This window comes from Triplophysa rosa, linkage group LG25 (assembly GCF_024868665.1).
Source record: "Triplophysa rosa linkage group LG25, Trosa_1v2, whole genome shotgun sequence".
NCBI classification, from domain to species: Eukaryota; Metazoa; Chordata; class Actinopteri; order Cypriniformes; family Nemacheilidae; genus Triplophysa; species Triplophysa rosa.
In genome coordinates, this window is record NC_079914.1 from 11,472,619 (window position 1) to 11,500,552 (window position 27,934).

Here is a 27,934-nt window from a genome sequence, read left to right on the forward strand (position 1 = left end):
ACCACCCTGAGACTCCTGTCAGATTAGTCTGGCTACGTATCATGACCGCCGGCTGGCCTTCTCCCCACCCCAGGACTGCCCCTATGGCCCTGGTTTGGCCCCTCCCCCCCTCTTGTTTGTTATTTTTGTAAGTCACCCCATCCTAGTCTGTTGTCTTGTCGTGCCCCTGTCTTGTTCACCAATGTTTGTCTGGTTTTGTCACTGTCTCAGTCGGTCTTGTCTCGTCCGTCTACCCTGGTGAGACACTGGCGGTGCTCATTATAGGGGGCTTCTGTCATGGCTCTGCTTCATTTAGTCATGTTTTTCTTGGTCCTGTAGCAGAGTCATGACAAAGCCTTTGGTTATGTGTGGAGAGAAACATATTATTGTCCTTTTGACAATAATATACGTTCTCTCCAGTGTCTCGTCTCTGTTCCCGCCATCTCGTTTCCTTGTTATCCTTCCCTGAGTGTTTCATTACCCACACCTGCCCTGTGTCGTTATCCCTCGTTTGTCTTACCTATATATACCCTCATGTTTCATTGTCCTGTGTTCGGTCATTGTGTTTGGTGTGGTTGCAACGTGGTTTCATGTCGTGCTTACCGTCTGCTCATGTTTGTGTTCCTGTTGTGGATTCCCCTGTCTCATCGTTGTAAGTGTTGAGTTTAGTTCTTGTCTTTTGTTTGTTAGTCTAGTATTTAGTTAGTCTTTGTCCCTGTTTATCCCTTGTTATTGTTTTACCCCACGTGGGTTCTTGTTTTGTGTTTATCTTCTGTTGAATAAAGTTTTTTGTTAACCCCTTCATCCCCGCTGCCTGCAATTGGGTTCTTACCTGCGTTTCATGACAGAATCAGTGTTGGGTGTAACTAGTTACTAAGTAATTAGTTACTGTAATTTAATTACTTTTCCCTTGAAAAAGTAAAGTAAGGGATTACTCATATTTTTTCTGTAATTTAATTACAGTTACTTCTGATGTAATTAAACTAAATACTGTGTGTAATATATGTGTGTGCAATAGTGGAATTGACATCAAAATTCAAAGTCTATTTTTAAAACCTGTGCTTTAATGTATAATTCTCACATTTGTAATTAATAATACTACTTTCTGTAGTTTTATATTATTTATTTGAATGAATTAAAATCTGAAGTATTTCCAGTAGTAGTCCGTAGTTTGTCAGCCTCAATTGGATTTGGGTCAGTGTTGTAAGAAAACAAATATACTAGATTACAGAATTTAATAAATCTCCTGTAGCAGAATATGAAAGCATGATGATGTCAGCAAAAGAAAATGTTTCAGAGAAATAACATAAGACCAGAAACGTTTATGTGTAAGTAATTAGGGGCACTTTTGACTTTCACTACATGAGCAAGTTTTTTTCTGCCAGGTGAGGTAGACACAGCTCCTCCGGGCTATTGCACCATGAAAGGTCAGTGGTTACATACGATGTGACAAACGCATGGATTGTTTTTCACAAAAGCAGCAACAGGCAGGCTGAAAAATTTCAAATCATATAAAACCAAGAAAACTCCACATCACTCAACAACCACAGAACATCATTTGGCTAGCATAGATTTTGGCTAAACACTTACGAAACATTAACTTGGGTTTAACTATAGTTAAAGTATAGCAAGCATGGTTTTATTATAGTAAAAGCATAGAAAAAGTATAGTAAGTGTGGTATTATTATAGTGACAGTATAGTGCATTACTACGGTAAAAGTATAGTAAGCATGGTTTTACTCTAGTAAAAGCATAGTAGCTATGGTTTAGTAAGCATGGTTTATTAGAGTAAAAGTATAGTAACCGTGGCTTTACTATAAAAAGTATAGTAAGTAGGGTTTTATTATAGTGAAAGTATAGTACATTACTATGGTAAAACTTTAGTAACCATTTACTATAGTAAAAGTATAGTAAATATGGTTTTATTATAGTATAGTAACTATGGCTTTACCATAGTAAAAGTATAGAACCTATGGTTTTTCTATCGTAAGTGTGTAAGCATGGTTTTATTACAGTATAAGTAGCCTATATTAACAGTGTTTTTACTATAGTAAAAGTATAGTAAATATGGTTTTATTATAGTATAGTAACTGTGGCTTTACCATAGTAAAAGTATAGAACCTGTGGTTTTTCTATCGTAAGTGTGTAAGCATGGTTTTATTACAGTATAAGTAGCCTATATTAACAGTGTTTTTACTATAGTAAAAGTATAGTAAATATGGTTTTATTATAGTATAGTAACTGTGGCTTTACCATAGTAAAAGTATAGAACCTGTGGTTTTTCTATCGTAAGTGTGTAAGCATGGTTTTATTACAGTATAAGTAGCCTATATAACAGTGTTTTTACTATAGTAAAAGTATAGTTAGTATGGTTTTATTAAAGTGAAAGTATAGTACTTTACTACAGTAAAAGTATAGGAACAATGCTTTTACTATAGTGAAAGTATAGTAAGCATGGTTTATTAAAGTACAAGTATAGTAACCGTGTTTTTACCATTGTAAAAGTATAGTAAATATGTTTTGATTGTAGTGAAAGTATAGCGCTTTACTAGAGTAAAAGTATAGTAACAATGGTTTTACTATAGTAAAAGTAAAGTTACGATTGTTTTTACTATAGTAAAAGTATAGTAAGCTTGGTTTTATTATGCGTGGTTTTACTATACTAAAAGTTTAGGAACCGTGGCTTTACTATAGTAAAAGTATAGTAACCATATTTTAAGGGAAATTATAAGGGAAATGTGTTCTGTCTGTTCTTTGTAATCCTCCAAGTCGTTTTTTTTCCCTAAATTGCCTCTCTTTATTCTTTCGCTGCCTCCTCCCCCCGTCCTCCCGAGAGGTTCGTCTTGAGACGAAAAAGTGAGCTCTCTAAAGTAAACGGCGGTTTGGTCCACCTGCTTTCACAAGCTGTAATTAGGTGAAGCCTCTGGACCTAATTAAGAGGCAGATACAGTGTGTGATAACTCGACGTGGAGAAACTGAATAGGTTTCAGGTCCTCACAAAGGCCTGAAGCTTGGCAGCATAAAGGAAGAAAAAGAAGCGAAAGTCTTAATTGTTTCCTTGCCACTTTCTGTTTTTGTCTTCTGAAGGGAACGAAGCTTTCAAGGATTTAACTGTTGGTGTGCTTGGTTTTGTTTTCTGGCCGGTTAAAAAAATGCTCCAGGTTTGTGATTTGCAGATTCAGATTATTATCGACTGATAGTCTGAAGACAAGATTGAAACCCTGAAGCTGGTTGGTTTAAAAGCTGGTTTGTGGCTCATCCAAGATGGTTTGCTTGCTAAACTAGACTTTACAACAAAGAAAAATGCAGTCACACTAACACAACTCCAGTCGTTCGCCGTGTGAGGCTTATTTTAAGTAGTTACATTACACACCTGCTGTGATAGTACGATTAGGAGGTCTTATGGGCATTTCAACAGTGTATTATTACTTTATTTTTATACCACAGAGGAATAAAAGCAAATTGCCCCTCAATCATCTTTGTGTTTAGAGAAGATGTGCCGGCTTTAATGAAATCAGCAGGGACTGCAAGTAATTGTATGCGTTAAGATAAACGTCGCTCTGAGGCCGCCGGCATAATATTCCAGTGACCCCGTATTTTGTCAGACCTTCCCTAGCATGAAGCCAAACTTGTGGAGTTTCCTCTGGGCTCCGCTGAGTAGACTAACTAATTAGAACTAATTCAGCTCAGTGAATAGAAGATGGAAATAAACCGATGGTGAGACAGAAAATGCTCCCAGTGGAGTAGAGAAGGATATGATTCAAGAATTGGGTAAGAGTGAGCAAAAATTGTTTTTTGAAACATACTAACCTTGAGTATGAACAATAGAATTAGTAATCTATCCACAGTGCTGTTCACCCCAGTGCATTATGGGATGTTTAAATATCGTGGCTTGGTGTGAGCAGTCAAGTTTTATTTTAGTATAATGTATTCCTTTGGTTAAATGCATCACAGTCATCCTACAAATTGAAGTCCTATTATAAATGCAGTTGTTAAAAGAGAATTGCGTAAAAACATTCAGTTACTATTATGACGGATCAAGTGATGGGATGTATTCAGCAGGGTAATTCATACCTGTGTCAGATTAACTAACCGTTCACATTGAATTTACATAAAAGTTTGTGTTATTTGCATGCAACGCACGTTTCCCCAGACATGCATACATAAATACACACAAACATTTCTATTGTCTTTTCTCGGCTATTACTTATGTTCTTAAAGGGAAAGTTTACCAATAAAAAAACATTTGTCAATTATTCACGTCATTCAAAACCTGCATACGACTAAAGAAGGTATTTTGGAAGTCAGTGGGGCCCAATGTTGTTTGCTTACCATCATTCTTCCAAATATCTTCTTTTGTATTCTGCAGTAGAAAGAAAGTCATACAGGTTTGGAATGACATGACAGTGAGTAAATGATGACAGATTTTCATTAAGTGACTTCATTCATTACGAAACCCAATGACCGCGTTTTTAAAGTACTACACTTTTTCGCACACACACATTCATATAAACACATACACACACAAACACACATTAGCATTTTCTCAAGCAGCCAAAGCTGCGCTGCTAAGATGTTTTATGGAACTAAGGAAACTGTTTTTCTGCAAAAACGAGGCATGTATAATGGCGGTAATCCTAAATTAATCCTCAGAGACACCGTAAAACCTCGGTGACTTAAAAAGACTCATGGCTGTTCAACATTTTGGTCCCTAATTATGCTGTCAGTTACGCTTTCTTTTACAACAGTTAGCAGCCTTTATTGTTTTGTTGTGCACAAAAGGTTTTACATACTGTAACTGAAAACTTGTAACTTGTAAAGGGAACATAGTGGGGGCCAAGTTGTATGGTTTTAAATCTGCATACATAAATTGCTTGTAAATCTGTCTTGTATATAATCAAAACCTTTTTTCATTCTCTACCCATTTTTGTTTCTTTTCAGATTCACAGGCTGACGGATTCACACTATTCACAGGCCGTTCATAAGGAGAACAGTCAGAAGGTCAAGAACCATGAGTTACAGCTGTGGCAAGCGACGCTATAACCTTATAACACGGACCATGTAAAATGAGGACTGTGTTTGGCATCATGTTTCCCGTACAGCTGTGACTGCCCTCAAGACGCTTTTTCCCTGAACCTGTCCAACTAATCCTATTGGTCGTCTATCTCCCGAGATCAGTCGTCTTATTTTGAGCCCTAACCTTTTTTCTTTCCCTGTTGATCAAACAAATCCAATTTTGCTCCAAGAATGGCCTACAGTTTTAGCCTCCGTTGTGCATTTCCACCCACCTTCCTTCTCCCCCTGTTTTTCCTTCTCCATGCACCTTCCATTGTGAGAGGTGACTGCTGGCTAATTGAGGGAGATAAAGGCTACGTGTGGCTGGCGATCTGCAGTCAGAACCAGCCTCCCTATGAGACAATACCACAGCACATTAACAACACCGTCCACGACTTACGACTGAATGAGAACAAGCTCAAGGCGATTTTCTTCACCTCACTTAGCCGGTTTACCAACCTCACCGACCTCAACCTCACCAAGAATGAAATCTCCTACATTGAGGATGGTGCCTTTGCAGGACAGGCCAATCTGCAGGTCTTGCAGTTGGGTTACAACAAGTTAACCAACCTTACAGAAGGAATGCTACGAGGGTTGGGTAGAATGCAGTGCCTATATCTTCAGCATAACCTAATAGAGGTCATCGCAGTCAATGCCTTCTGGGAGTGTCCAAGCCTTAGCAGTCTTGATCTGTCCTCAAACAAATTAGCAAAGCTGGATGAATCCACTTTCACCGTTTTGGGGCGGCTAATAGTGTGTGAACTGGCTGGAAACCCTTTCCATTGTGGCTGTGACTTGTACAGCTTCCTCATCTGGCTGGAGGCTTTTGACAACGTCACTCACACCTATGACAGACTTCAATGTGAGACGCCCAAAGAACTATTTGGTTTCCCTCTGTTGAGTCCCAGAAGTAATCATTTAAGAAATGCTCGTGTCATCCTGTATTCTATGTGCAAAAAAGGAATTAATAGCATAACTGCCCTGCCTGACTTTCTGACAGAGTCTTCTGGAGTGGAAATTAATGTTTCTGATCAAGTGGGACCTTATCAACAGCCCACAGCTTCGTCGACAACAGACCCCACCTACAGTCCCTCTATTAAGCTGCAAACTGTGTCCCTCTACACTGCATCCTTTTTGGTACATATTCCCAAGCCCTATAGTAAGATGTATATTTTAGTACAGTACAACCACTCTTACGTGTCTGACATCATGAACTTAAAGAAGAAAAAAGAGATTGTCATAATAAACAATTTAAAACCCCACACAAACTACACTTACTGCGTTGCCTCAATTCGCAATTCCCAGCGGTACAATCATACCTGCCTGTATTTTGCCACGCGGGCTCCGGGGCCTGACGACTTGAAAGCGACCCCCTCAACCACCTCTCATTACATTATGACTATTGTAGGCTGCCTGCTTGGAATGGTCATTGTGTTGGGTTTGGTGTACTACTGCCTGCGTAGGCGTCGAATACAGGAGGAAAAAGAAAAGTCTATCAGTGTAAAGAAAACCATTTTGGAGATGCGCTATGGGCCCGAAGCTGCTGCTGCGGCAGCCAAGGATCCTTCCACCTTGCAGAAACTCCACGACCAGTCCCATCACCATCACAGCAAACTGCCTCAATCAACCTCTTCTAGTTTGGGCATCCTCCATGGCTCTGCCAACACCACGTCCTCTCGACTTTCCTCACTGCCACAGGTCGAGAAAATGGCCACAGCTTTCTCAGAGGCCATCTCCACCAATAAGTGTAATTACATGGATGTGCGGACATCAGCGGGAGGAGAGGAGCGAGTGAGAGATGGAGTTGTAACAGGTTTAGGGGATGAAATGGCAAGAGAACAAAATGGGATTAACGGAGCGGATGACTCTGATGACGACGGCCGAGATTCAACTTCAGAGATCTCCACTATTGCCAAGGAGGTGGACAAGGTAAACCAGATTATCAATAACTGCATTGATGCCCTTAAACTAGACACTGTAGCTGTTGTGGCAGCCGCTGCGGCCACTGTGACTACAACGGATAACACTGCCTCTCCACCACCTCCGGGTGTCACATCTTTAGCTAGAGGGTTAATCCCACTTTCCCCTACCATCACTGAGACATGCCAGATCATGTCCTCCCCTAAAATCCGTCTTCCACCCCCTGTTCCCCTCATTTTACCCCTTTCTGAACGGCCAGGCATCAGCGGAGGGGGCTTCCTCTCCCCTCCCTACAGGGACCCACCCCCAGCCACAGCATCACGGCCCCTGCAGAGACAACTCAGCGCAGATGCTGCAGTTGTTCCAATCAACTCTGTCAAAAACCGCTGCAGTGTTTCTTCAGGCAGCTCTGTTAAAAGCGCACGGCTTTACAGCGTGGACATCCCCGACCCTCGCAACCCAGAGCCGTGCAAGTACCCTGAGAAAGGCAGCCCTGTCCGGTGCGGGGAGCCGCTAGAGAGGCTGCCCTTAATTGGGGTTCAGGGAGTCAGTAACGGCAGAGGAGATGGTGGCAGCAGGGGTGGAAGGGGAGCCGGTGGTGGCAGTGGTGGTTCGGGTGGGTGCGGTGTTGTGGTGGGAGGTGGGGGCAGCACAGCTCAGCAGCACCACCTGGAGGTGCACCCAGACTACCACTGCTCAGAGCACCGACACTCCTTCCCCGCCCTCTACTATGAGGGTGCCACTGACTCCCCTGCCCAGAAAGTCTCCTTCCTGAAGCCTCTCACTCGCACCAAGAAGGACACTGCCTACTCCCAACTTTCTCCCCGTCATCACAATTACTCGGGGTATTCCTCCAGCCCTGAGTACTCCTCCGAGAGCACTCTCAAAATCTGGGAGCGCTTCAGGCCCTACAAGAAAAGCCCTCGCGAGGAGGCCTACATAGCGGCAGGCCATGCTCTTCGAAAGAAAGTGCAGTTTGCAAAAGATGAAGATCTGCATGACATTCTGGACTACTGGAAGGGAGTGTCAGCGCAGCAGAAACTGTGATGGTTGTGAGAGACACGACGGCAGGAGAAGAGGTTGTGGATGGCTCTTGAGACAGCTAAGCAGACTTCATCAGCAGGTGCTTTGGTCCCTACAGAGACAAGTGTTCTGAAAGAGACAGATTTAAGCAGGTGTTCCAAACTCATTAAGGCATAGATAAGCAACCAACCAGAAATGCACAGGAAATGTGGCACTTAAAAGGCATCAAGTCTCATTTTAGCATCTCTGCGTTTTACCACATGTACTGTACCACCTGTGATCTTTCCCCACTGTAGTTTGACAAGATAATGCTCTGAAATGAGGAATCAGCGGTCTTTGTTTCACAAATGTTTGAGTTCACTTTAAAGGGACGGTAACAATCGATGCCTATCAAGATGATTGGTGATGGTGTTAATTAGCACACAAGAAATAATAAAAGGGCGTGAATTTAGCTTACAGGTCATAACATAGCCACCCTCTTCCCACCCATACCCTAGTCTCTATTCAAGCAAAGCATATTCATTGATTTGAGACACCTACACATGCTTTACAGTGTGTGTGGGAAACACTTATCAAACCAGAGGCAGCCATTTGGATGTGCTTAGCATTCAGAAAGTGGTACAATTCGATAAAACACAATGCTAATTCTCTTTTGGCATTGGTTTGTGGCAGAGTCGGCTCTTTGCCTCAAAGCCATTTTCTTCTTTGTTTTGTCTCTTTCTGCAGTTTTTGTCCAAAGAGTGTAATGTGGGGTTTGAGGGTTGGAGATTTTAAATTTAGGGGAGCAGATCTGGAAAAGATTTATGACTACAAATGGCAGCTAGATATAGAACCCAGTATAATAAAGGATGGACATCCAAATGGTTTATAGTTAGGGACACAATGCACAAAGAGTTCGACTTTTGGAAGGAATGCTTAAGGGGTTGAGTAAACAAAATCTTGAATATGCTTTAACAGCTAGGTGTAAAATCCTTTATTGTCTTGCATTGATACTATGTGAGGGATAATGTGCAGTCATCCGATCATTATCACAAAACACACCCGACAGGGGTGAAAAAGACCCCTATGGGGGTCTGAAGGGGTTTATTTCGCGATAACAACCAGCTGACTGTACATTATTTCACTTGCAAGAAAATATTGATTTTTTTAGATTACATTTTTTATAAGCTAACCAGTGACCAATTGACCAAACAGTCTGACCCCATCTTTTACATGAATTGCACTCATGAATACTGCAACAGCTGTGCCTTTGTCTTGCCCCATCGATCTATTCTTTTGATTCTGATTATAACCCACTTCTGTTGACCTGATGTTGGCTTGGTCCAACAGGGGAAGGAATGAAACAAATTCAATTAGTTCTCAAATCTCTCTTTTTTAAGACCTTGTTATTGTCCTTGCATGGCTTAATAGGGAACATGAATTAGTAATTTGCGATGGAAGAGTCATCGGGTCACAGAGGTGCTAATATTATTAACACGGCCAGATTGAAATGAATCTCGCCCTTTCCGGTCAGGTCATCACCCAGGATGCATCTCTGGAGCCTTGGTGGAAGTGAATTCAGGCTTAAAAATGCAAAGTGTATGACGACTCGGACATTTGTGGTTGTGTTGATCTCAAGACCTTGTGCTTGACATAATGTGCAGGTTTCTTTGTGAATGTTTTTAAGGTGTGTGAGCATGTCTGATGTCAAGTGTCATTAAGTTTCAGTGGTGGACGGGTATCAGTCTTTATTTTGCAGATGTTTGCCTAGCGTTTAACGTTGCGTATAAAAACTCAAAGCACGCATTAGCTGCATGCCACATCAACATCATCATTCAAGGTTTAAAAGCAATACTCTCTAATTGAGAATTGACACGGTCAATAAAAAATACAGAGCATACCCATGTGAACATTTTTTTGTGAAATCTGAAGGAAAACTTGAGAGATCACAAAATCCACAGTAAATCCAATTATTAGCTTACAGAAAAAGCTTTCTTGTTTAAAGGATACAATGATAAAAACGTTAGCAAAAACAGGCTTTCTAGTAACATCCACAAATATCTCACAACAAAATGATAAACCCCCACAGTATGTTTCTGCCCCAGTTTAATTCATATATTCCACCCTCAACCATCATTAGCCCTTTTGAAATTTCATTTCTTTCTATTTAACAGCCCAAAAGTTGTTGTTTTTTACAGTCTTTGTATTCTTAAACTCAGTTAGATGAGTTTGCTGAACAGCCTCGAGGCGTGTGTTATTATTTGAGAGATACGGCAATTTGGAAAAAGTGATGTTGGAATGTTTTGTTAAAGTATATTGTCAGATTATGGGAATGAAAATAATTTGTGGTATTATTTCCTGCTGATAAGTCGGTAAATGTGTACGTTTGTGTGTGCGCATGGTCTCATAGAAAGCTATGACTATGAAAACTGTGACACAAAACCAACACGAGTACAATCTATACTAACTATGGTTACATACTGTCTGGTATATGTACAAGTAGTATTAGGTTTCAAATGGGTATGTCCAGTGAAAACAAAATCGCTGTATGTGTACACATACATACAAACACATGCACATACAGAGTTTTACAATCTACACATATTGTATAAGTTTACAGACGCATACAGTCTTAAAAGTGCCCCCCTGGCACTTAAACAAAGAGTGATTATTTTATCTAAAGGAAGGTGCCAAACATTTGTAAGATTTGTTTGTTGTTTATATACTTGTTATTTATTTGTCAAATTGACAACATTGTTTTATGATTGAAATGACAGTCATTGTTACAGTTGTTGTTTGTTTGATGTGATGTAAGATGGTTTATTTGTTTCCCAGAATGCCCTACAGACCGAGCGTGATCAAGGCCCGGGATGCTTTTGCATAATTTTGAATGGTTTTGTTCGAGTCCTATATCTATAAAATTTATTTAACCCACAAAATTCCTTATACAGCCCAGATAAGTATTATTTTATTATGCATTATTTATATATACCGTACAGAATTATGAATTGTATATAAATGCAAGCTATATATATATATATATAGGTTATTCTTTTCTTTTTTTGATTGAATGAATAATATGAATGCATCGATTTGCATAAAATGAAACTTTTGACAAAAGTTGACATATTTTGCAGATGTCCTGAAAGCAACAGTCTTTAAATGCCTTAAATTTCAGCAGAGGACAAAAGGTGAAGGTTTATACAGTAGATTCCCGCAGTAAACTTCCGCTTCTCTGTTCTGTTGTATCGCGGACTGCCGAGTTTGAACATCATCCTCCCACTAATAAAAGTTTTGAATAGCGAAAGACTTCCTGCCCACGATTCTCCAGCCTTCTTCCATATTGTGCATAGAGATAATAAGCTTTTCAAACACTAACATTGTCCTCTGATGCTCTTGTCAAATTCAGTTGCGTGTTTGCCGTGTGATGAAGACGTTTTTCTTTCCAGGCTGATGTATTGTGCCGGGGATTTCTCGTTCATATCTCCATTCCGCATGCTTTGACTGAGGCGTGTGTGTATGTGTGTGCTCATTTAGGCTTTTGGCGCTTTAAAAAGTGAATTCGGTAGATGATTAGGAAACATGGAATAGTTTTCCTGTTTTAATGAACTATACACGCTATTCTGCACGCAGCGTTTTAATCAGGCCCTTTCAAACCCTCCGATTACACGGGGGTACAAAGAATAAAAATCATGTTATTCACGCCCTCCACGGTACCACTCAGTGTTTAATGCAAAAAGACTGAAATCACTGTATTTCCAACTGCCTTATCTTGAGACGAGTATTAACTCAGCAGGTCAACCAGGACCTCAAAGGAACCCGCTGAGATCCAAGCTCTAGTTCGGCATGTCTTTCACTCAAATCATTTTTATATGAAACGAAAGTGAGCCTGGTGTAGAGACGGATATACTTAATTAATGCGTCCGTGAAAAATGAAATATTCTCACTATGTAGTATTCATTAAATTCACGTTCACAGTCGTTTATGTGTTTGTGTTACTGTCCTGTTTATGTGACTGATTCATTTGTATTTGTAAAATGTCATCTAAAATAACACATTTTTTTAGGTGACATCACCTACGAAAATTAACCATGTTTTTTTTTGTGTTTAAAATGTAGTAACCATGTTTTTGGGTGCATTGATTACTATTGGCCAGACCATTTTTACTACAGTAACCATGATTTAACTACGGTTTTTGAAAACCACGGCTATTTTGTGGTAACAATGGTTTTACTACAGTAACCATGTTTTTTTGGTTTCAACTGTGTTTTTTTAGTTAAGGCTAGTTAAGGCACAATGAACTAGCATGAATAATTGTATTGCCATTAACTATATTGCCCTTTGTTAGTTCATGTTAGCTAATGCATTTACAAACACAACCTAATCGAAAAGTGTTACCATTTTTTCTATCCATCTCTATATTATTCTTTGTATATTCTGTACATTTCACTCCCAAACGTGTCACATTATAGATGTACAATATACAGTAGATGTGGATGTCATTCCGTGTCGACTAAATTTAAAACGTAATTTTAGTTTTTGAGTGAAAGTTAACTTTACAGATGAGCTTTTTTAGTGTAAATTGGCATTTTCTTTGTCCAGCATCACCCTATGGTGTATTTGCGTCTCCATGTTTTCTGTAGGACAGGGTTGGGTCTTGCGATGTCAAAGGGAAACAAGATAATTCAGCCCTCTGTGAGGTTCATGCTATAACGCTACATAGACAAAACTTATTAGTTTTTGTTTGTTTGTAAGAAAGCAGAGAGAATGTGAACATGCAGGGAATGTGTCCTGAAGCAGAACCCGGCCCGTTTCATTTTTAATGGCTTTAGACATTAAACTTTCTCAGTGCTGTCAGGTTATGAAAGATGTACGCACACCTCACACGAGCACTGGGGTTTGTGAGCCTGTGTTAAGGAAATGATCTTTAAAAGGGTATTTTAGAAATTTGCAATGCTTTTCACTCCGGGCATTTGGGAGGGATTAAAATATCCCGCCATAGATTTTCTCTTCAGCGTATTTAGTTATTACCTGTCAATACTTTTTCCCTGTTAGATGAATACATTTTTCGTTTTTAGTTTACAGTGTCAGCTTTACTGAGAGTCGACTTTAATGTATCCGGCTCCTTGGAGTATGAATGAATATATACTCAACATTTACATTCATCACCAAACTGCCATTTCCTTACCGACCAAGGCGTGTTTAAAAGCTCCTTGGTTTTACACAAATGTAAGTGAGTTGTGCCATACGTCCGTTTCACATGTAAGTCAATCAATCTCTTCATGGCCACCGTAGCAGGTTGCGTTTCCCTAAAGCTTGAACCATTTTTATTCATACAATCCGGAAACATTGCATGGCATTTTGGGGCGTGCTTTGAGGTTGGTATTGCTAGAAATAATGTGGATACAGTGTTTCAGCCATGAAAACAGGCTGAGGAAAGCGGTGAATATGCAACAAAGACGTTTGTGCCCCGCACCGCTTTCCAACAACATTTGTACGTAGCGAATGTCTTTTGAGTACGAGATCGTGAGAGAGAGAGAAAGAGATAAATGCGAAAAATAGTTTCGGTAGAATTGCAGCTGAAACCGTCTATAAAGACGAATCGCTCAAAGAATAAGACTAAAAACATGTATTAAGAAGAACCGATTATTTAAAATTAATATTTACAAATACCTAAAGCAGCATATTTCGGATTGTTAGTTTTGTAATTTTGTTCATTTGTCTTTCATTCGTTTGTTTCTCCATGACTTGCTGTTGGTTTTGCTGTTGGTTCTTAACGTAAAGACCCCATGAATCTCTCTACGATCCCTATCATAGCCATTAGCTGACTCATATTAGCCAAGACTCCAGATAGTCAAGTAACATGGAGCCAAATTACAGGAATAATCTCAATATTACTGTAATGGAGACGGATAGCCTTTCATTTTCCTTTGACAACTACGGCCCTCTTTTTAGCTCTGAATGACTGATAATGGCATAATGCGTTCTCACGTTTCTAAAAATACACTGTCCACTTCATCTGATTAATCGCTAACAATGCCGATTCCGAAATGATTTATTTCTTGCTATCTTAGCTTCTTTTTGTTCTACCCGTGTCTTGCCCCTTAGCTTTTAGCGGAATAAATGAAATTAATTTCCCAAATAAAGAGGATAATCTTGCTCTCACAGGAGCCTGGCCTGGCCTGGCGCTTTCATTACGGGTCTGTCTCATCGCTCTGACTCAATTTGAGAGCTTTTAATGCTGGGGGAATCCGGCACAGAAAGTAGCTAATGCTATATCGGCTAGCTAACCGTAGCGGTGCTATCAGTTATCTCTGACGCTCAGTATCTTTTAATGAGGTTTGCAACGGCGTTGTATAAAATACTGAATTCAGAAAGGAGCTAAGAAGGATTAGGGGTCATCGGAGTTCATGCTAAAGATTTGTTGTGTTGCTAATTCAGGTGTGACCTATTTGTGTTCGTTTCTGATAGCCTTGGGTTCAGAATTGTTATGTTAACATGCTGTGTAGTTGCTAACATGTTGTAAATCTGTTTCGTGTCTGGCAATTATTTTTACAGTCAAATGAATGACAAAGGATCACGTAAATGTTGCATCCTTGTCGTGCCGCCAGGATCATGGAAAACATAGTTTTGTCACAATCATGTCGCTTCATTCACTTAGCTAAACAAGCTGTTACTTCTGGCTAAATTTCTCCATTTTCCGTCAATTCTAGCCTGTCTTAGTTTGCTATGTGACTGGTGTGCGAGTGACTGTTAATCATATGAACGCATCTGGTTACTTATTTTCCAACACTGACATTTGACGGTCGTCTGTAATTTTTCGATCAGCGTGCGCTCAGCCTCTTGCCGGGTGTGATATTATTTGGAACGTGTCTAATTCCAGCGGCCCGTTAATGAGTCTGCGGCCAGCGTGTGGGATCTCGCTCTCTCCGCGCGGATAATGCACCAAGTATAATCATCTTGAAGATAGCTGAGCGTAGCTATCTGTTATATCCAGCCTAATAACCCCTTCACGCTGCCCTGTATGCATTACATTTTTCCATTTTCACCTTTTTGGATTGACTTGAAATGAAATGCGATTTATGTGATATTGCCAGTTCCTCCTTACATCATATTTAAGTCTTAAGTTCATTAAAAAGCAGACATCGTTGATTTCTTGAATTATCAAGACAAAAGCCAGCGGTTGCCCGTAGTTGTGCCTGAAGCAGATCAAAAGGGCATTTTGGGAAACTATCATTTTTCTTGTCTATGATTCATATCAAACTTGATTTATGTGTATTTTCTTTCTTTGTCAAGTGTGCCAATCAAGTTTACAATGTTTAGGTTACCTATCAGAAAGAAGTCATTTACTATGTCGAAAGAAACTGCGACACATCTGTGAATTTTGTAAAGAATATATGACTGTTTTTCTACCCAGCTTGTTCTGTATATCATTCTATCGGGTGGGACCGGAGTGTGTTCGGGGAGGGGTGTGGGGTTTGTTTGTGAAACGGTCGGGGTCGTGCAATGATCTGTATCTAAGATGAAAATATAGACATGAGAAAACGACATGAAAATGAAATAAAGTGTTATATTTGCATGATTTCCTGTATTTTCAATGATCCTAAAAACTTATCGTTGTGAATATTGAATGGACGTATGTCAAAAACGCTATGAAACTCATTTTTCAAAGCTTTTCCTGTGATGCATTTTATTTTGACCTTTCCGCAGCGATTATTGAATTTTTCGTAGCGTCTCATTTACCATCGCATTTAAATTTGTTTGCATTTCTAATTTATTCAGCTGTGGCAGTGAATTAATCTTAGATCAGCACATGGTTAATCTACGTGAACTATTGAAAAATGTTTTCTGTGCACTTTTTATTTACCATGTTTTTTCGCTTAGTACTTCAAGGGTTCATTGACATGCGTCCCTGTTGAAACAAAAGAGCGGCCATTGGTCAGGATACTCAACCCTTAACCATCAACAACAAATTATTAAAATTAGCAAAATAATTACCAAGTAATGCTCACCCACTGCCTCCTACAGTTTCTCCCGAGCGAGGATAAATCGTTTTGGTGTTCCATTTGATTGTTTATCTAATTATTGCACATTTACTGTAATCCAGATACAAATGATAAACTGAAACGTGCGTACCGGTGTAAATTGCTTCAGCGTAACCTGTTGTTTTAACAACACATTTGGTGTTTGTTTGAACTTTGACCTGCTGTTTGTCTAGTACATATTTAACCCCTTTCAACATTGGTTTCGTACACTGAATCTTTTACCTCAGTTGACTACGGTAAATCATCCCCTGAGAGTTCCTCTAGTTAAATTAGAAACTGCTTTGGCGTTATTTAGTGTTTTCATAACACACCATGATAAATGAAGTTCATACGTTATTGATGTTGACATTGAAGGTCTCATCCTCTACGGGGTTCTCAAAAGAGCTGTATAACAACAGCGTCTCGGAACAAGACTGTCAAAACAAGTACAAAGGGGATGATTTGTCATCTCTTTCGATTGGTTGTCAAGAGAAATTGACAAAGTAAGTCCTCCGACAGTTGATCAAAGCGTTGCACGTCAACTACTCCTAGAATCTTTCTATAGCCCTCGACTGGCCACTTTAATCCCAACACTCAACTCAACTTGGAGATCTGTAAATGCCATGTATAGTTTAGTCTAAAATGGGGGATGGAGGTCATAAAACCTTCGAATTCTAGTAAAGAGTATGACGGTCCAAATTCAATCCACCAAACCAAAGTTTGTTTACGGAAGTTGTGCCACTCGGCGGCCATGTTTGCAATGCCGCTGGGCAGTTAAACGCAAGTCCACAGTCGTATCTACTTGAATGGGGAAATGCAGATATTTTTTAAATCGCTGGCAAAAATCATAATTAAATAGCATTTGTCTTGAATGAAATGAAATGTAATGAAAGCTGATATGAACTGTACCATAACTTGGGTTTGCTAAGCTCAAATTGCGCAAAAAATCACCTTTTTCGAGATCACTTCATCTATTGTGCATGCGCACATGCTGGCAAGCGCCTCACGAGAGCCCCGCCCCAGAGAATCGTCAGTCAATACTGATTGACGATTGGGTCGTTTCACTAGAAGGCAGGACTTCCTTCGCTAGAGCGGTCATATTGAGCATCGCATTCCTCCCCATTCGTTGTAATGGCTGTGGCGCATCTTGTTAATATCAATATATTTGACCTAACTAATAAAGTCGATTGAATGGAGTTTTTCTGTAACCCATACAACCCTGGGGTATTATCTCGTAAAATTTCTCAAAAGGCCATACGACCCTTGACAGTGAATCTTGTTTGGGCAACCTGGATGGTAATATAATCAAGTTGGGAAAACGTAAGACCTACGTCAGTTGCATCTGAAAACAAAGCTTAAATTCATATTGATTCAATTGGATTCGGCATCCAAATTTGATCGATGAGCTGGTGTTTGTCCGCCATATAATTAACTCCTGTCTCTAGGAGGTCATTGAAAAAAGCGTCAAAAGTCATATTCACACTAAGAAAGAAGCACCCGACGGATCTGGGATCAGTGTAAATGAAATGAAAGTTCCTTCTGGACCCATAATGCAGTTGATGTTGACCTAGCTTCCATTGTTTCAAATGACATTTTTTTTGCCCCTTGTTCATTCTGTGGTGATGTTTTTCTTTATCTTTCAATTTCTGTACAAATAGATCTTTCTATATTTACAATAAATTTGTATAAAAAACATTGCCATTCTGTGTGACGTCCTATCCTCATAAATGTTGTATCTTCTCTATTTACTGTAAAGATTCTTGATCATTTAACACGCCATGTTTGTCTAGAGTATAAATATGTTGTTCCCATTTCCAGACTAGGTTCACTTGTGTGTCTGAGCCGGGTTTCAAATCCAACCTCATTATCTGGGCCCCACGGGTTTAGGTTTTGTATATTTTTATATTGTATTAATTTAAACCATGGTGTGTTTATGTTGTCAACAGAGGACACTAGCTACAGTATAGCAGCGTCTGTTTACCACGGTGTCAAAAAGTTGGAAAAAGTTGGCTTGCGAATGACAGCATGGTACCACCACAAAAATAACCCAGTGTGCAGTGGAAGTGAACCACAGTCGATAACGTATAATTTGTATCTCGACATTCTCCCAGTCACACTATATTATAATATAATGGCATTCTCACCTGCTTAACGATGAATGAATTGCCCTCGGAGATCAGCCCGCGTTCTTTCCATCTGCAACAGACAGACTTGAGACCGTCTATGCGTTGAGTTTTGGTCATTTTTACAAAGGGACAAAAACTTAAAACAGTGAAGTGAGATGTTAAAATCGCATAACAAAACAAACTATGGTGGGCTACTGTGCAGTAGCAATTGTTTTGCTTTGCTTTGCTTTGCTTTATTTGTATTGTAGTCCGCATTTATACTGTAGTTTTTTTTTACTTCAATAAATAAATACTTTAAGTTTAAGTTTTTTCTTTGAATAGGATTTTCTGATGTTCAACAAGGTTCGTAAAAAAAACTGCTTTTCCACCAACCAAAACATTACCTAATGCTACTGTCTCACATTGTAGATTTTGTTGTCTTTTTGTAAACAATTGTTTATATCTTCAGATATTTTCTCCTTTCGTAACCGAGCAAATGATACCAAGACAAAGAAAAGATGGCGCAAGAGCAAACACAGAGAAACAACTAAGACACAATATTTACTGTTTTCACAACATTTGTCATAACTATAATGTAGTGATGCGACACATTTACAACAATTAACACATTTTACACAATTTACGCAAACAAAGAAACACACTCCCGTCGCAAACACAGCGCAAGTACTAGACCATGCTTGGAATCTGCTGTTATCTAAACACACGCCCAGCGTGTACTCCAGAGAAATACACAGTTTAGCAGAATTCATACCCCGTGATGACTGTGTAACAATCCAAACAAGCAGACTGTGCTAATGTTCATCCTGTTGTGGTATGTTGCCCCATTAATTAATTTAGCTCCAGAGTATTTCCCATAAACAGCCTGTTTGTTTATTTATTTGTTTGTTTATTCATAGCAATGATGCATGTTTTTATTCATGATGTATGTTTGTGTGCACTGAGCATTATTTTGAACTTGGGGCGTAGGGGCTCTGTATGAATGGTTATTTCGGTTTTAGTTTATTCTCTATGGCGGTTAAGTGACTTTTCTTTTCGTCACACTTTTCTTTGTCTTCATCTTCCCTCCTCGCCGGACTGAATATCGAGATCATTAAACCGCGCTTCAGCCATGATGTATGAAGTCGGCGAGTCGTTACGATGCGTGTCGAGACCACAATGAGAGAGCCAGATCAATATCGGAGCAGGAAGGAATGGGGGTCTCATCCTGACACCCCGCTCGCTGATTTAAGGGTCAAGCGGGGCGTTTATGTCCGCCTGTAGGGTAATGGACTTGCTCCCCTTTCCTGAATCATTTCCTCTCTGCGGCAGGTCAGGAACGGCAATGAAGTGTACGACTGCGCGCCCACCGCCCGCAGGAACTGATGGGCTCCTCGGTGGTGTTGTCTTATTACTCATTTGCGGCCATTGATGGATTCCTCAAATCAATGAAACGGACCGATTCAGTCCAATCGTGAGCATAGGTGGAATTCTAATCCTCTGCTCCAGTTAAATACTGAGCGTTAAAACAAAAGCTAATCTAACATTTTCTCAGAAGTCTTCCCTAAGGTGATACTCAAATGGGGCGTTCAACCAAAAATGAAAATTCTGCCATAAATCCTGAAGTTTCTTTGTTTAGTTGAACACAAAGAAAGATATTTGGAAGAATATGGTAGTCCAAGGTGCCCCAGAACTGTTTGTTTTCCTAAATTCTTCAAAATATCTTCTCTTGTGTTAAATATAACAAAAACATATACAATAATTCTTCTACTATGGGAGTTAATGGTGCCCCAGAAATCTCAGTTGCTAACCTTCTTCCAAATATCTTTCTTTTGTGTTCAACCGAACAAAGAAATGTATAAAGGTTTGGAACATCTTGAGGGTGAGTAATTCATGACAGAATTTCCATTTTGGAGTGAACTGCCCCTTTGGTTCTAGTCTCCTGCGGGGGAGTTTTTATGGGATGGCCATATGGGGGCAATGAAATTTTAGAGTCACACATAAAAATAGTTGCAGATTATTTATAAGGAGTTCATATTTAAAGAGTTTTTTTCTCAACACAATCCTTCACTCAACGAAGTTAGATAGAAGCATGTTTTGCTTGGCTGTGTTGTCTGCATCGATCACGAACGTATGGGCTCCGCTCCGGCAAAGCAAGCGCATGCGAAATTAAATTAGCAATGCTTGTGAAGGCGAAATAAATGAGATGAAAGGGAAAAGGGTAAAATCAAAGCAGTTAATCATTCTTTACTCTATAGGCGGCATCAGTGCTTAAAGCACTTTGGTTTTACGGCACTCTGTAATTAAATCCATTAACTTTGGCGGTTTCACAAATCATATAATGGGCATTTTTTACCTCTCAGAAAGCTCTCAGGGGTTCTTGCTTTAATGATGAATACAGCACTTGTTGATTTTATCCTCAAACAGTTACCATCCTCTATTTGTTCAGGCTAGAAAAACATTTTTTTTGTTTTATTAGCACTGTTTATCATCTCCTGGAGTGTTTTGTACGTACTTACATTTCATTGGTTTATATGTTTAATATTGACCTTAAGTGTTCTATAGTTTTTAGAACTGTGTAGTACACAGATACACATGTTATATGCAATTTATATGCATTTTATACAAGTCTGTTTTTGTGCAGGATCTTGAAACACATATTGACCTTTTGTGACAACATGCCCCACTGCAGTTGTTTTAACATGCTTCCCTTGTTTACCCAACAGCTATCACAAAAAAAGTTTTATTTATTTGTTACACAGATTGTGTGTTTTTTCGAGTTCAGTAATCACAACTACAGTTTGGACCCTATGCGGTTTCCTTCAATCTTTATACAGTGACACATAATTAAGTTGTAAACTGCTCGGGCTCGGTTGGAAAGCTTACTAATTGCAATCCCAGAATACCCGGCAGTCATCATTCCAGCAAATACTCTAATAACATCCAAATGGATGAGAATACAACAGGAATGCTGCAGGAGGAGTCCTTTGACATGTTTAACCTTTGACATTCCGGTTAATTAGTCTTTATAGATTTCATGCAAACATGAGTGATGGACCCCAATGGCAAGACGTCCAATTAACCAGAGGATAGAGGGTGTGTGCACATAAAAATGATGTGTAACTAAATTAATGTATATGTGCTTAGAGACAATGTGGCTTTCTGTCTTCAGTTACCTCTCCACAGAAGAAATCTGGCAACACAAGCGACACAAAAGATTATTTACAACCCATTTTCTTCTATAATTGAAGAATGAATGATATTCAACGAACAGAAAAGAGTCGGGCTTGACTATTTTATCGATCGGTTTGTAAAAACTGTATTTTGTTTTGAAAGACTGGATTAAGTATGAGTGGATTGTGGGCGACTTACTGTAATGGCAGGATTTTCGATTGTTTAAGCGTTTGTACTTTAAATCATATTGTCCACGTCACTTTCATGTGTGGGTTGTAAAAAGAACTAAAATTACACAGAAAGCATCTTGTCCATTATACCGGCCTGCGTTTGAGTGGTGTGACTGTAATTTTTTCATAATAAATGTTGTTTGGAAACTTTCCTCACACACCATGATCAATGAAGAGTCTTGGTTACGTTTCGTGGTTTCACATTTTCCCTTTTGGTTCAATTTTTTATACAAGTCTCTTTCCTCTTTGTTGACAATTTGTAATGGGCAATTTTTCCCTAGATGTGTACAGCTCGAGGGAACGAAAGAATGAAACATACAGCACTGGTGGGTGTACTGCACTGGTAAACAGCAGGGTTGCCAAGTATGTAAGACAAAACCACCCCAATACCAAAAACAATTATAATTTTAAAAAATATTTTATTTTGAAAATAACTATAAAAATAATAATAACAATCTGACCTGGTTGAATTATTTTTGAGTTGTTTTGTCCTTTAAAGCTCATCGCTCCAACATCATGTCATCATACTAACATCATACCCGTGAGATCAGATGTCTTCAGAAGTGGAGCAGATGTAAAGGTATTTAAATCAAATTTATTCACATTTTTGATTTCCTTTACATTCCATCTTACCAAGGCCAAAAATAACCTGGCATTGTAAAAATAATTAATATTTCAATAATAATAATGTAAGATATAATTATAACAGACACAGCTCATTTTGACAACAACTGCTTCAGTCATGAGGAAATAATTTGCTTTAAAATGTATTAGTCTTACATTACTGGAGTTTGTCTGTGCATTAACTGCGATGATGCAGAACATCTACGATGACCTTAGTTTTAATGCAGGTGGTTTGATACAGAACCCTCAGTAAACCTGCTCTGTTTGGACCATTAGAAATAATAATTTCTAATGACTTGCAAGTGCATTTCCCAGCCATGTATGCAGGCTTTCAAAGAGAGCTTTTATGTAAACTCTAAAAGCCATCTGAAACCTGTTGAAATGCAAGATGGGAAGTTAACGTGCATGAGATGACATACTGTATAAAAGCGAAAGCTCTTGAATAGACACGATTGATCTTTAATTACAGACTAATGGCAAGCACAGATTGGTTTCATCTCTACTCCACTGATGTTGTACGTCAATATTTCAGTTCTAGGAAGGTCACATGGTAAAGCTGATTATAGGATAGATTTGCATTTATATATAGGCGGTTTATGCATATTTATATAGCTGCCTACTATGACATCTTGTTCACATACAAGGCAATCCCAGGATGCAGTTCAACTACAATATAATATTCGTAAAAATATAGAAATAACAAATATCTGTAAAAATATTAAATAACAAAATGACAAAATAAGCTTTAATTATAAATGTACTTCAGTACTAAAAAGTTGTCGTAATTATTGTAAAAAATATGATAAAAAACAACTTTTACTTTATCGCCATCTCTGTTTGAATCGTAAAACTGCAGGTTACTTTTCGTATTTATCTTTATGCGGGTTGATGTCAAATGACGTCAAACTGAAATTTCTAGCAAAATCGTAAACGAAACCTCGAATTATAAATATTTTTATGAGCTTTCTGTTGTAAATCAGGATAAGGTTACTATTCATACTGTATTTTTATTTGGGTTGGTGTCAAATAACGTCAAAGTGACATTTCTAGCAAAATCGTAAAAGGAAGCTCAAATTATAAATATTTTTATAATCTTTCCGTAGTGAATCGGGGTAAGGTATCTATTCGTACTTACTGTATCATTACGTGGGTTGATGTCAAATGACGTCAAACTGACATTTCTATCAAAATCGTAAACGGAAGCTCAAATTCAAAATACATTTATAAACTTTTCGTTGTGAACCTGCATAAGACACGGAAATAGTTTTGAACACTAAATTTATGTACTTATTTTTTTGTCCATTTTATTCGCTATTTTTTTGCTCTACATTTTAGGAGCGCCGTTTGTGTGCTTTTGTAATGCATTTCAAATCAGTCACTTATAACGTTTCATCACCTTTACTATACTCTACTTCCTTACCCGGCAGCTGCGAGGTAGCCTTTGGAACAAAGCAACTGACCGCATCGAGCGGTATGGATTCCTCTATGGTGACTTCGATAATTAGGTTCTTTAACAATGCAGGGACCTGGACCGACCTCATTACAGAGTTTTAATTCGGTTCTTGTTTTTGGCTTCGGCAAAAGTCTACACAGGGAGCCGGTGGACCTCTCAAGCATTGATGTGTGTTGGGATGGAGGGGTGGCGGTGGGGTTCTCAGTGGAGAAATGAAAGGGTCAGTAGGAACCTGGCGAGATGTTGCAGTTTGGATGCGGATATAAAATATTGCCTTGATTACCGACGTTTGGGTGCCAATAAATCAGACGGGGGAGCGTAAGGGGGGTCTTATGGAGTCTTATGAATGAATAATGAACCTGCTATGGGGAAACTCAACAATTCAGCCACCCTGTGAGAATGAGAGAAAGAGTGCTACGTCTTAACTTTGAAGGCGAGCATTGAAAGGCTAGGATATTTTTATTTCCTACAAAACAATCCACTGAAATGTAAGTAAAGAATAACAGAATTAAATGTTCAGATGAACTTTTCATTTAAATATGAAGGTTTTAGATCGAGCAAGATCATCTGTGCCTGAATATGGATACTGGTTATGTTTTGTGCAGCTAGCTATTATCAGAGGCTTGAAGATTGCTATAATGCTTTTGATCGCTCACTCCATGCATGTGATGCTTTCAAAGAATGCCAAGAGGAAAAAACGATTAATGGCCATGGCACCCCAGCGAGAGCTTGCTTTGAGATGTAGTTTTCATTTGCTTTCTGTTTGCGCTCCAAAACATATAATAACAAAGGCCACAACCTTAAGCAAGCATAATAGCTTGCTGTGCGGGGTCTGAGGCCACTATAAGCTACTCGGCTAACTGCGTGTGGTCCTGGTGGCCTGCTAATGGCTGCACATTTTTTTCAAGGCCGCTCGGAGAACAAGCATGAGAGAGAGAGAGTTTGTGTGTGTTTTGGTGTTTGCGAAACCCATACTTGTGGTGAATTGACAATAATTACTTTTTTCTGCTATTCAAAGCCTCCATTTCTCCGTACTTGCACATTCCTCGGTGTCGTGCACGGCGGTGATTGCCGGCTTTGTTCGTGCGCATATCGGTATCAAGAGACGAAATCGTTTGTACAGCTAAGATGCAAATCAAGTGTCCTCACAGCCCAGATGCTCAATTCATACAAGAGCAGATGAGCTCTGGAAATGGAGCGCTTGAAGAAGGCAGACAAATTGTGAACGATTAGCCTCGCCGTCTTTTACGAAACTTCACTTGACACGCTTTGCTTTTTTTCTGAAGGCCTGAATTGCTTGTTTTTGGTTTTACAGAAAAAAAAACTTTGATGTAATATATCTGGCAACCCATAGGGCGGTGCTCTCCCAACTCTGCACGAGGGAGGTCGTTTATATCCTAAATTAATTTTCAATTTATTATGTTTGTCACATCATTCACATAGTTGTGCAAGTAGTGAAAATTGTGTGTATTAAAGGGATAGTTCATCCAAAAATGAAAATTCTGTCATCAATTACTAACGCTCGTGTAATTTCATACCTGTATAAATCACTTTGTTCCGATGAACACACAAAAAATATTTCGAAGAATGTTAGTAATTTTCAGTTCCGGGACATCATCTGGGACATAGTAGGAAAAAAACATTAATAATAACAATAGAGAATAACAGACATACTTAATATATTAAAAGCAATAACTATAATTATTTTTATTATTATTATTATATATCATCATATAAACTATTATTTAAAATATATGAAATAATAATATATTGAAATACTTTTTAATAACTATTTGTGATTTACTTGTATTATTATTATTATAAAATGTGTTACCATTAATATAATATTTAATTTATGTATTTGCCAGGTACTTTCAAAATGCATTTAGCAGATGGTTTTCTAAGCGACATACGGTGTATTCAGAGTACACTACATTTCATTTATACTGTATAGTACTTTTCCCAGTGCACACTGTTAGAAAGCTGTCTTGTAAAGAATAGTGCCTTCCCAGTTCCTCAGAGGGCAAGCCAAAGGCGACCTGCCGCATTCACAAGCATGTATTACAAATACATAGTAAACAAAGAAAACAACAGGCCAATAGCAGGATGCCGTATGCCGATGCCGATGCGGGTAGGCTATCATTAACAGCAGGCACTTACGCTCATTATGTTTAATAGAGAAGCACAAAGACAAAGTTCATTCCACAGTAGTTACACAACTGCCGCGGCAGGTGCTCATGGGCAAACCTGCTGGCTTGTGCAATAAACCAGACGTCGGAGATGAAGTGTCTGAGATGTATTTCGTTTGAAGAATGGCCCGGATCTAACCGCCCGTTCTGATAGCACTGTAAGGATTGCGGCACGCGCTCTGAGCAGAGCGGTCTTCTGGTGTATTGATTTCCTTTAAAGACGGCTGTACGGTATGGGACCATTAAGGGTTCTTTGAGACGGGTGGTCAATATGACAGCTGTGATTGGTAATTGGTTGTCTGTTTTCCAAGGTAATGATCGCCCTTTGGGTTTTGAGCCGTTCCACGGCCGTTCCATCATGTGTCCGGTACAATACACGGTGGGCGTTTGCACGTGTGTGTTTATCGGTTGCATGTTAGAACCAGGTGTAGCTGTAAAATGGAGGGTGTTGAGAGCATACCCTGTTGAAAAAGCTGGGTTAGGTATGTTTTGATGCTGGTTTGACCAGCTTAAACCAGCTATGGACCAGCATCCAAACAAACCAAACCTAGCATATGCTGGTTTTTTCAACAGGGTAACTATATCATGATATATACCTTTACCGTAATATATCATCCTAGAACTTGATATCACATTTTCATCATACCGCCCACCCCTACACAAATCAAGAAAATAATCTTGATAGTGAGTGGATGCTTTGCGAAGTATTCAGATTGATTAAGACCAGCTGTGCGTCGTCTCGGAAGAAGCAAGCTATATTATAGCGCGCTGGACTTGGTTGTTTGGAATGGATTCGTCGTTTTGAGATTCCCCTCGAGGCGTTTCAGTGTTGCTTAAGAGGGATGTTAAACGCCCTGTTGACTGCATCACTTGAAAAAATTCCTACTTGGATATCCGTAGACTAGTGAAGAGTTGGGGGTGGGATGCTGGCAGGGTAAGTGTATGATTTCTCTGTTTGGTGTCGTGCCCTCGTGGAAATTGGAAGGTTGCGGTTAATGAGGCCGTGAACGGCGAACTTTTAGCCTCTCGCCACGTTTAGTGTCGTTTGAATGCCAATGATGAATTAACAAGAATAAATGAGGAGGAAAGAGAAATCGCATACTGTAGGCTGTCTAGAATACCACTCGTATAGTCTTGATATTCTTTAAAGGTCCATTGTGTAATATTTTGGAGAATCTTTTGACAGAAATGCAATATAATATGCATGTCTTCAGAGGTGTATAAAGATCTTACATATTATGTTTTTAATACTTTAGAATGAGCTATTTTTACATACATACACCGCGGGTCCCCTTACATGGAATTTGGCATGTTGTTTCTACAGTAGGGATGTAACGATTCCCTCAGCTCACGATGCGATGCGATTCACGATTCTAATCTCACGATGCGATTTAATCACGATTTTTTACTGAATGAGTTGAGGAAAATTTAAAATGAACAACTGCCCTTTTATTATTTCTCTAATGCTGCACAATTCTTTGTAAAAAAAAAAAATTGTCAAATAACTAAACTTAATTGCAGTTTTAAAACAAATTCCAAATCAAATAAAAAACGAAAACAAAAGTCTCTTAAATATAAACAAACGAAGACTTTGTATGTGCTTTGCCTAACTTTTACTTTTTTAAGAAATATCAGCATATCCACGTTAAGTTTGTAGAAACACAGCGGCCCCTGCTGTTCAAAACATGCACTGCGATTTTTATAACGTCTCAACCGACTTGAATCGTTACATATTATAATCGATTTTCAACCGGCTCAAGGTGAATCGTTACATCCCTATTCTACAGTAGCCCCAAACGGACAAACTGCTCTACAGAGCGCGTTTCGTAAATACGTCATCTCATTCGGCAAAGATGCGGAAACGTGACGACATCTTAGTCCTGTGTCAGCCACCGTAGTGTTTCGAAAAGGGGTGGAGTGAGTCGTTGGTTGCAATTCACAACCTCACCGCTAGATGCCGCTAAATTTCATTCACGGGCCCTTTAAATAATGTGAACAAATTGCACTTTATTGTTGTGTTTGCTTTGTATTTAACGAAGGCCTTTTTTACATTTGGTGCACTGCTAAATCGAACAGATCCAAAATCTTGCCACAGGGAAAGGAAACAACCTCAACAAACCGAACACAAGCACGGGTTCAAACTCATAGCGCTGGCCTTTTCTGCAAAGCTACAAGAGCACCA

The 27,934-nt window shown here is 39.1% G+C and overlaps 1 protein-coding gene across 1 annotated transcript in view; it reads left to right on the top strand.

Moving 5' to 3' along the window:
* elfn2a (extracellular leucine-rich repeat and fibronectin type III domain containing 2a) overlaps nt 1-18,183 on the top strand; it is a 110,994-nt gene extending 92,811 nt beyond the window's left edge. Inside the window, exon 3 of the mRNA XM_057325868.1 lies at nt 4,921-18,183. Within this exon, the coding sequence (XP_057181851.1) occupies nt 5,227-8,001 (2,775 nt within the window). The 5' untranslated portion in view covers nt 4,921-5,226 and the 3' untranslated portion in view covers nt 8,002-18,183. The remainder of the gene's footprint in view (nt 1-4,920) is intronic.
* The last annotated feature ends 9,751 nt before the right edge of the window (nt 18,184-27,934 follow it).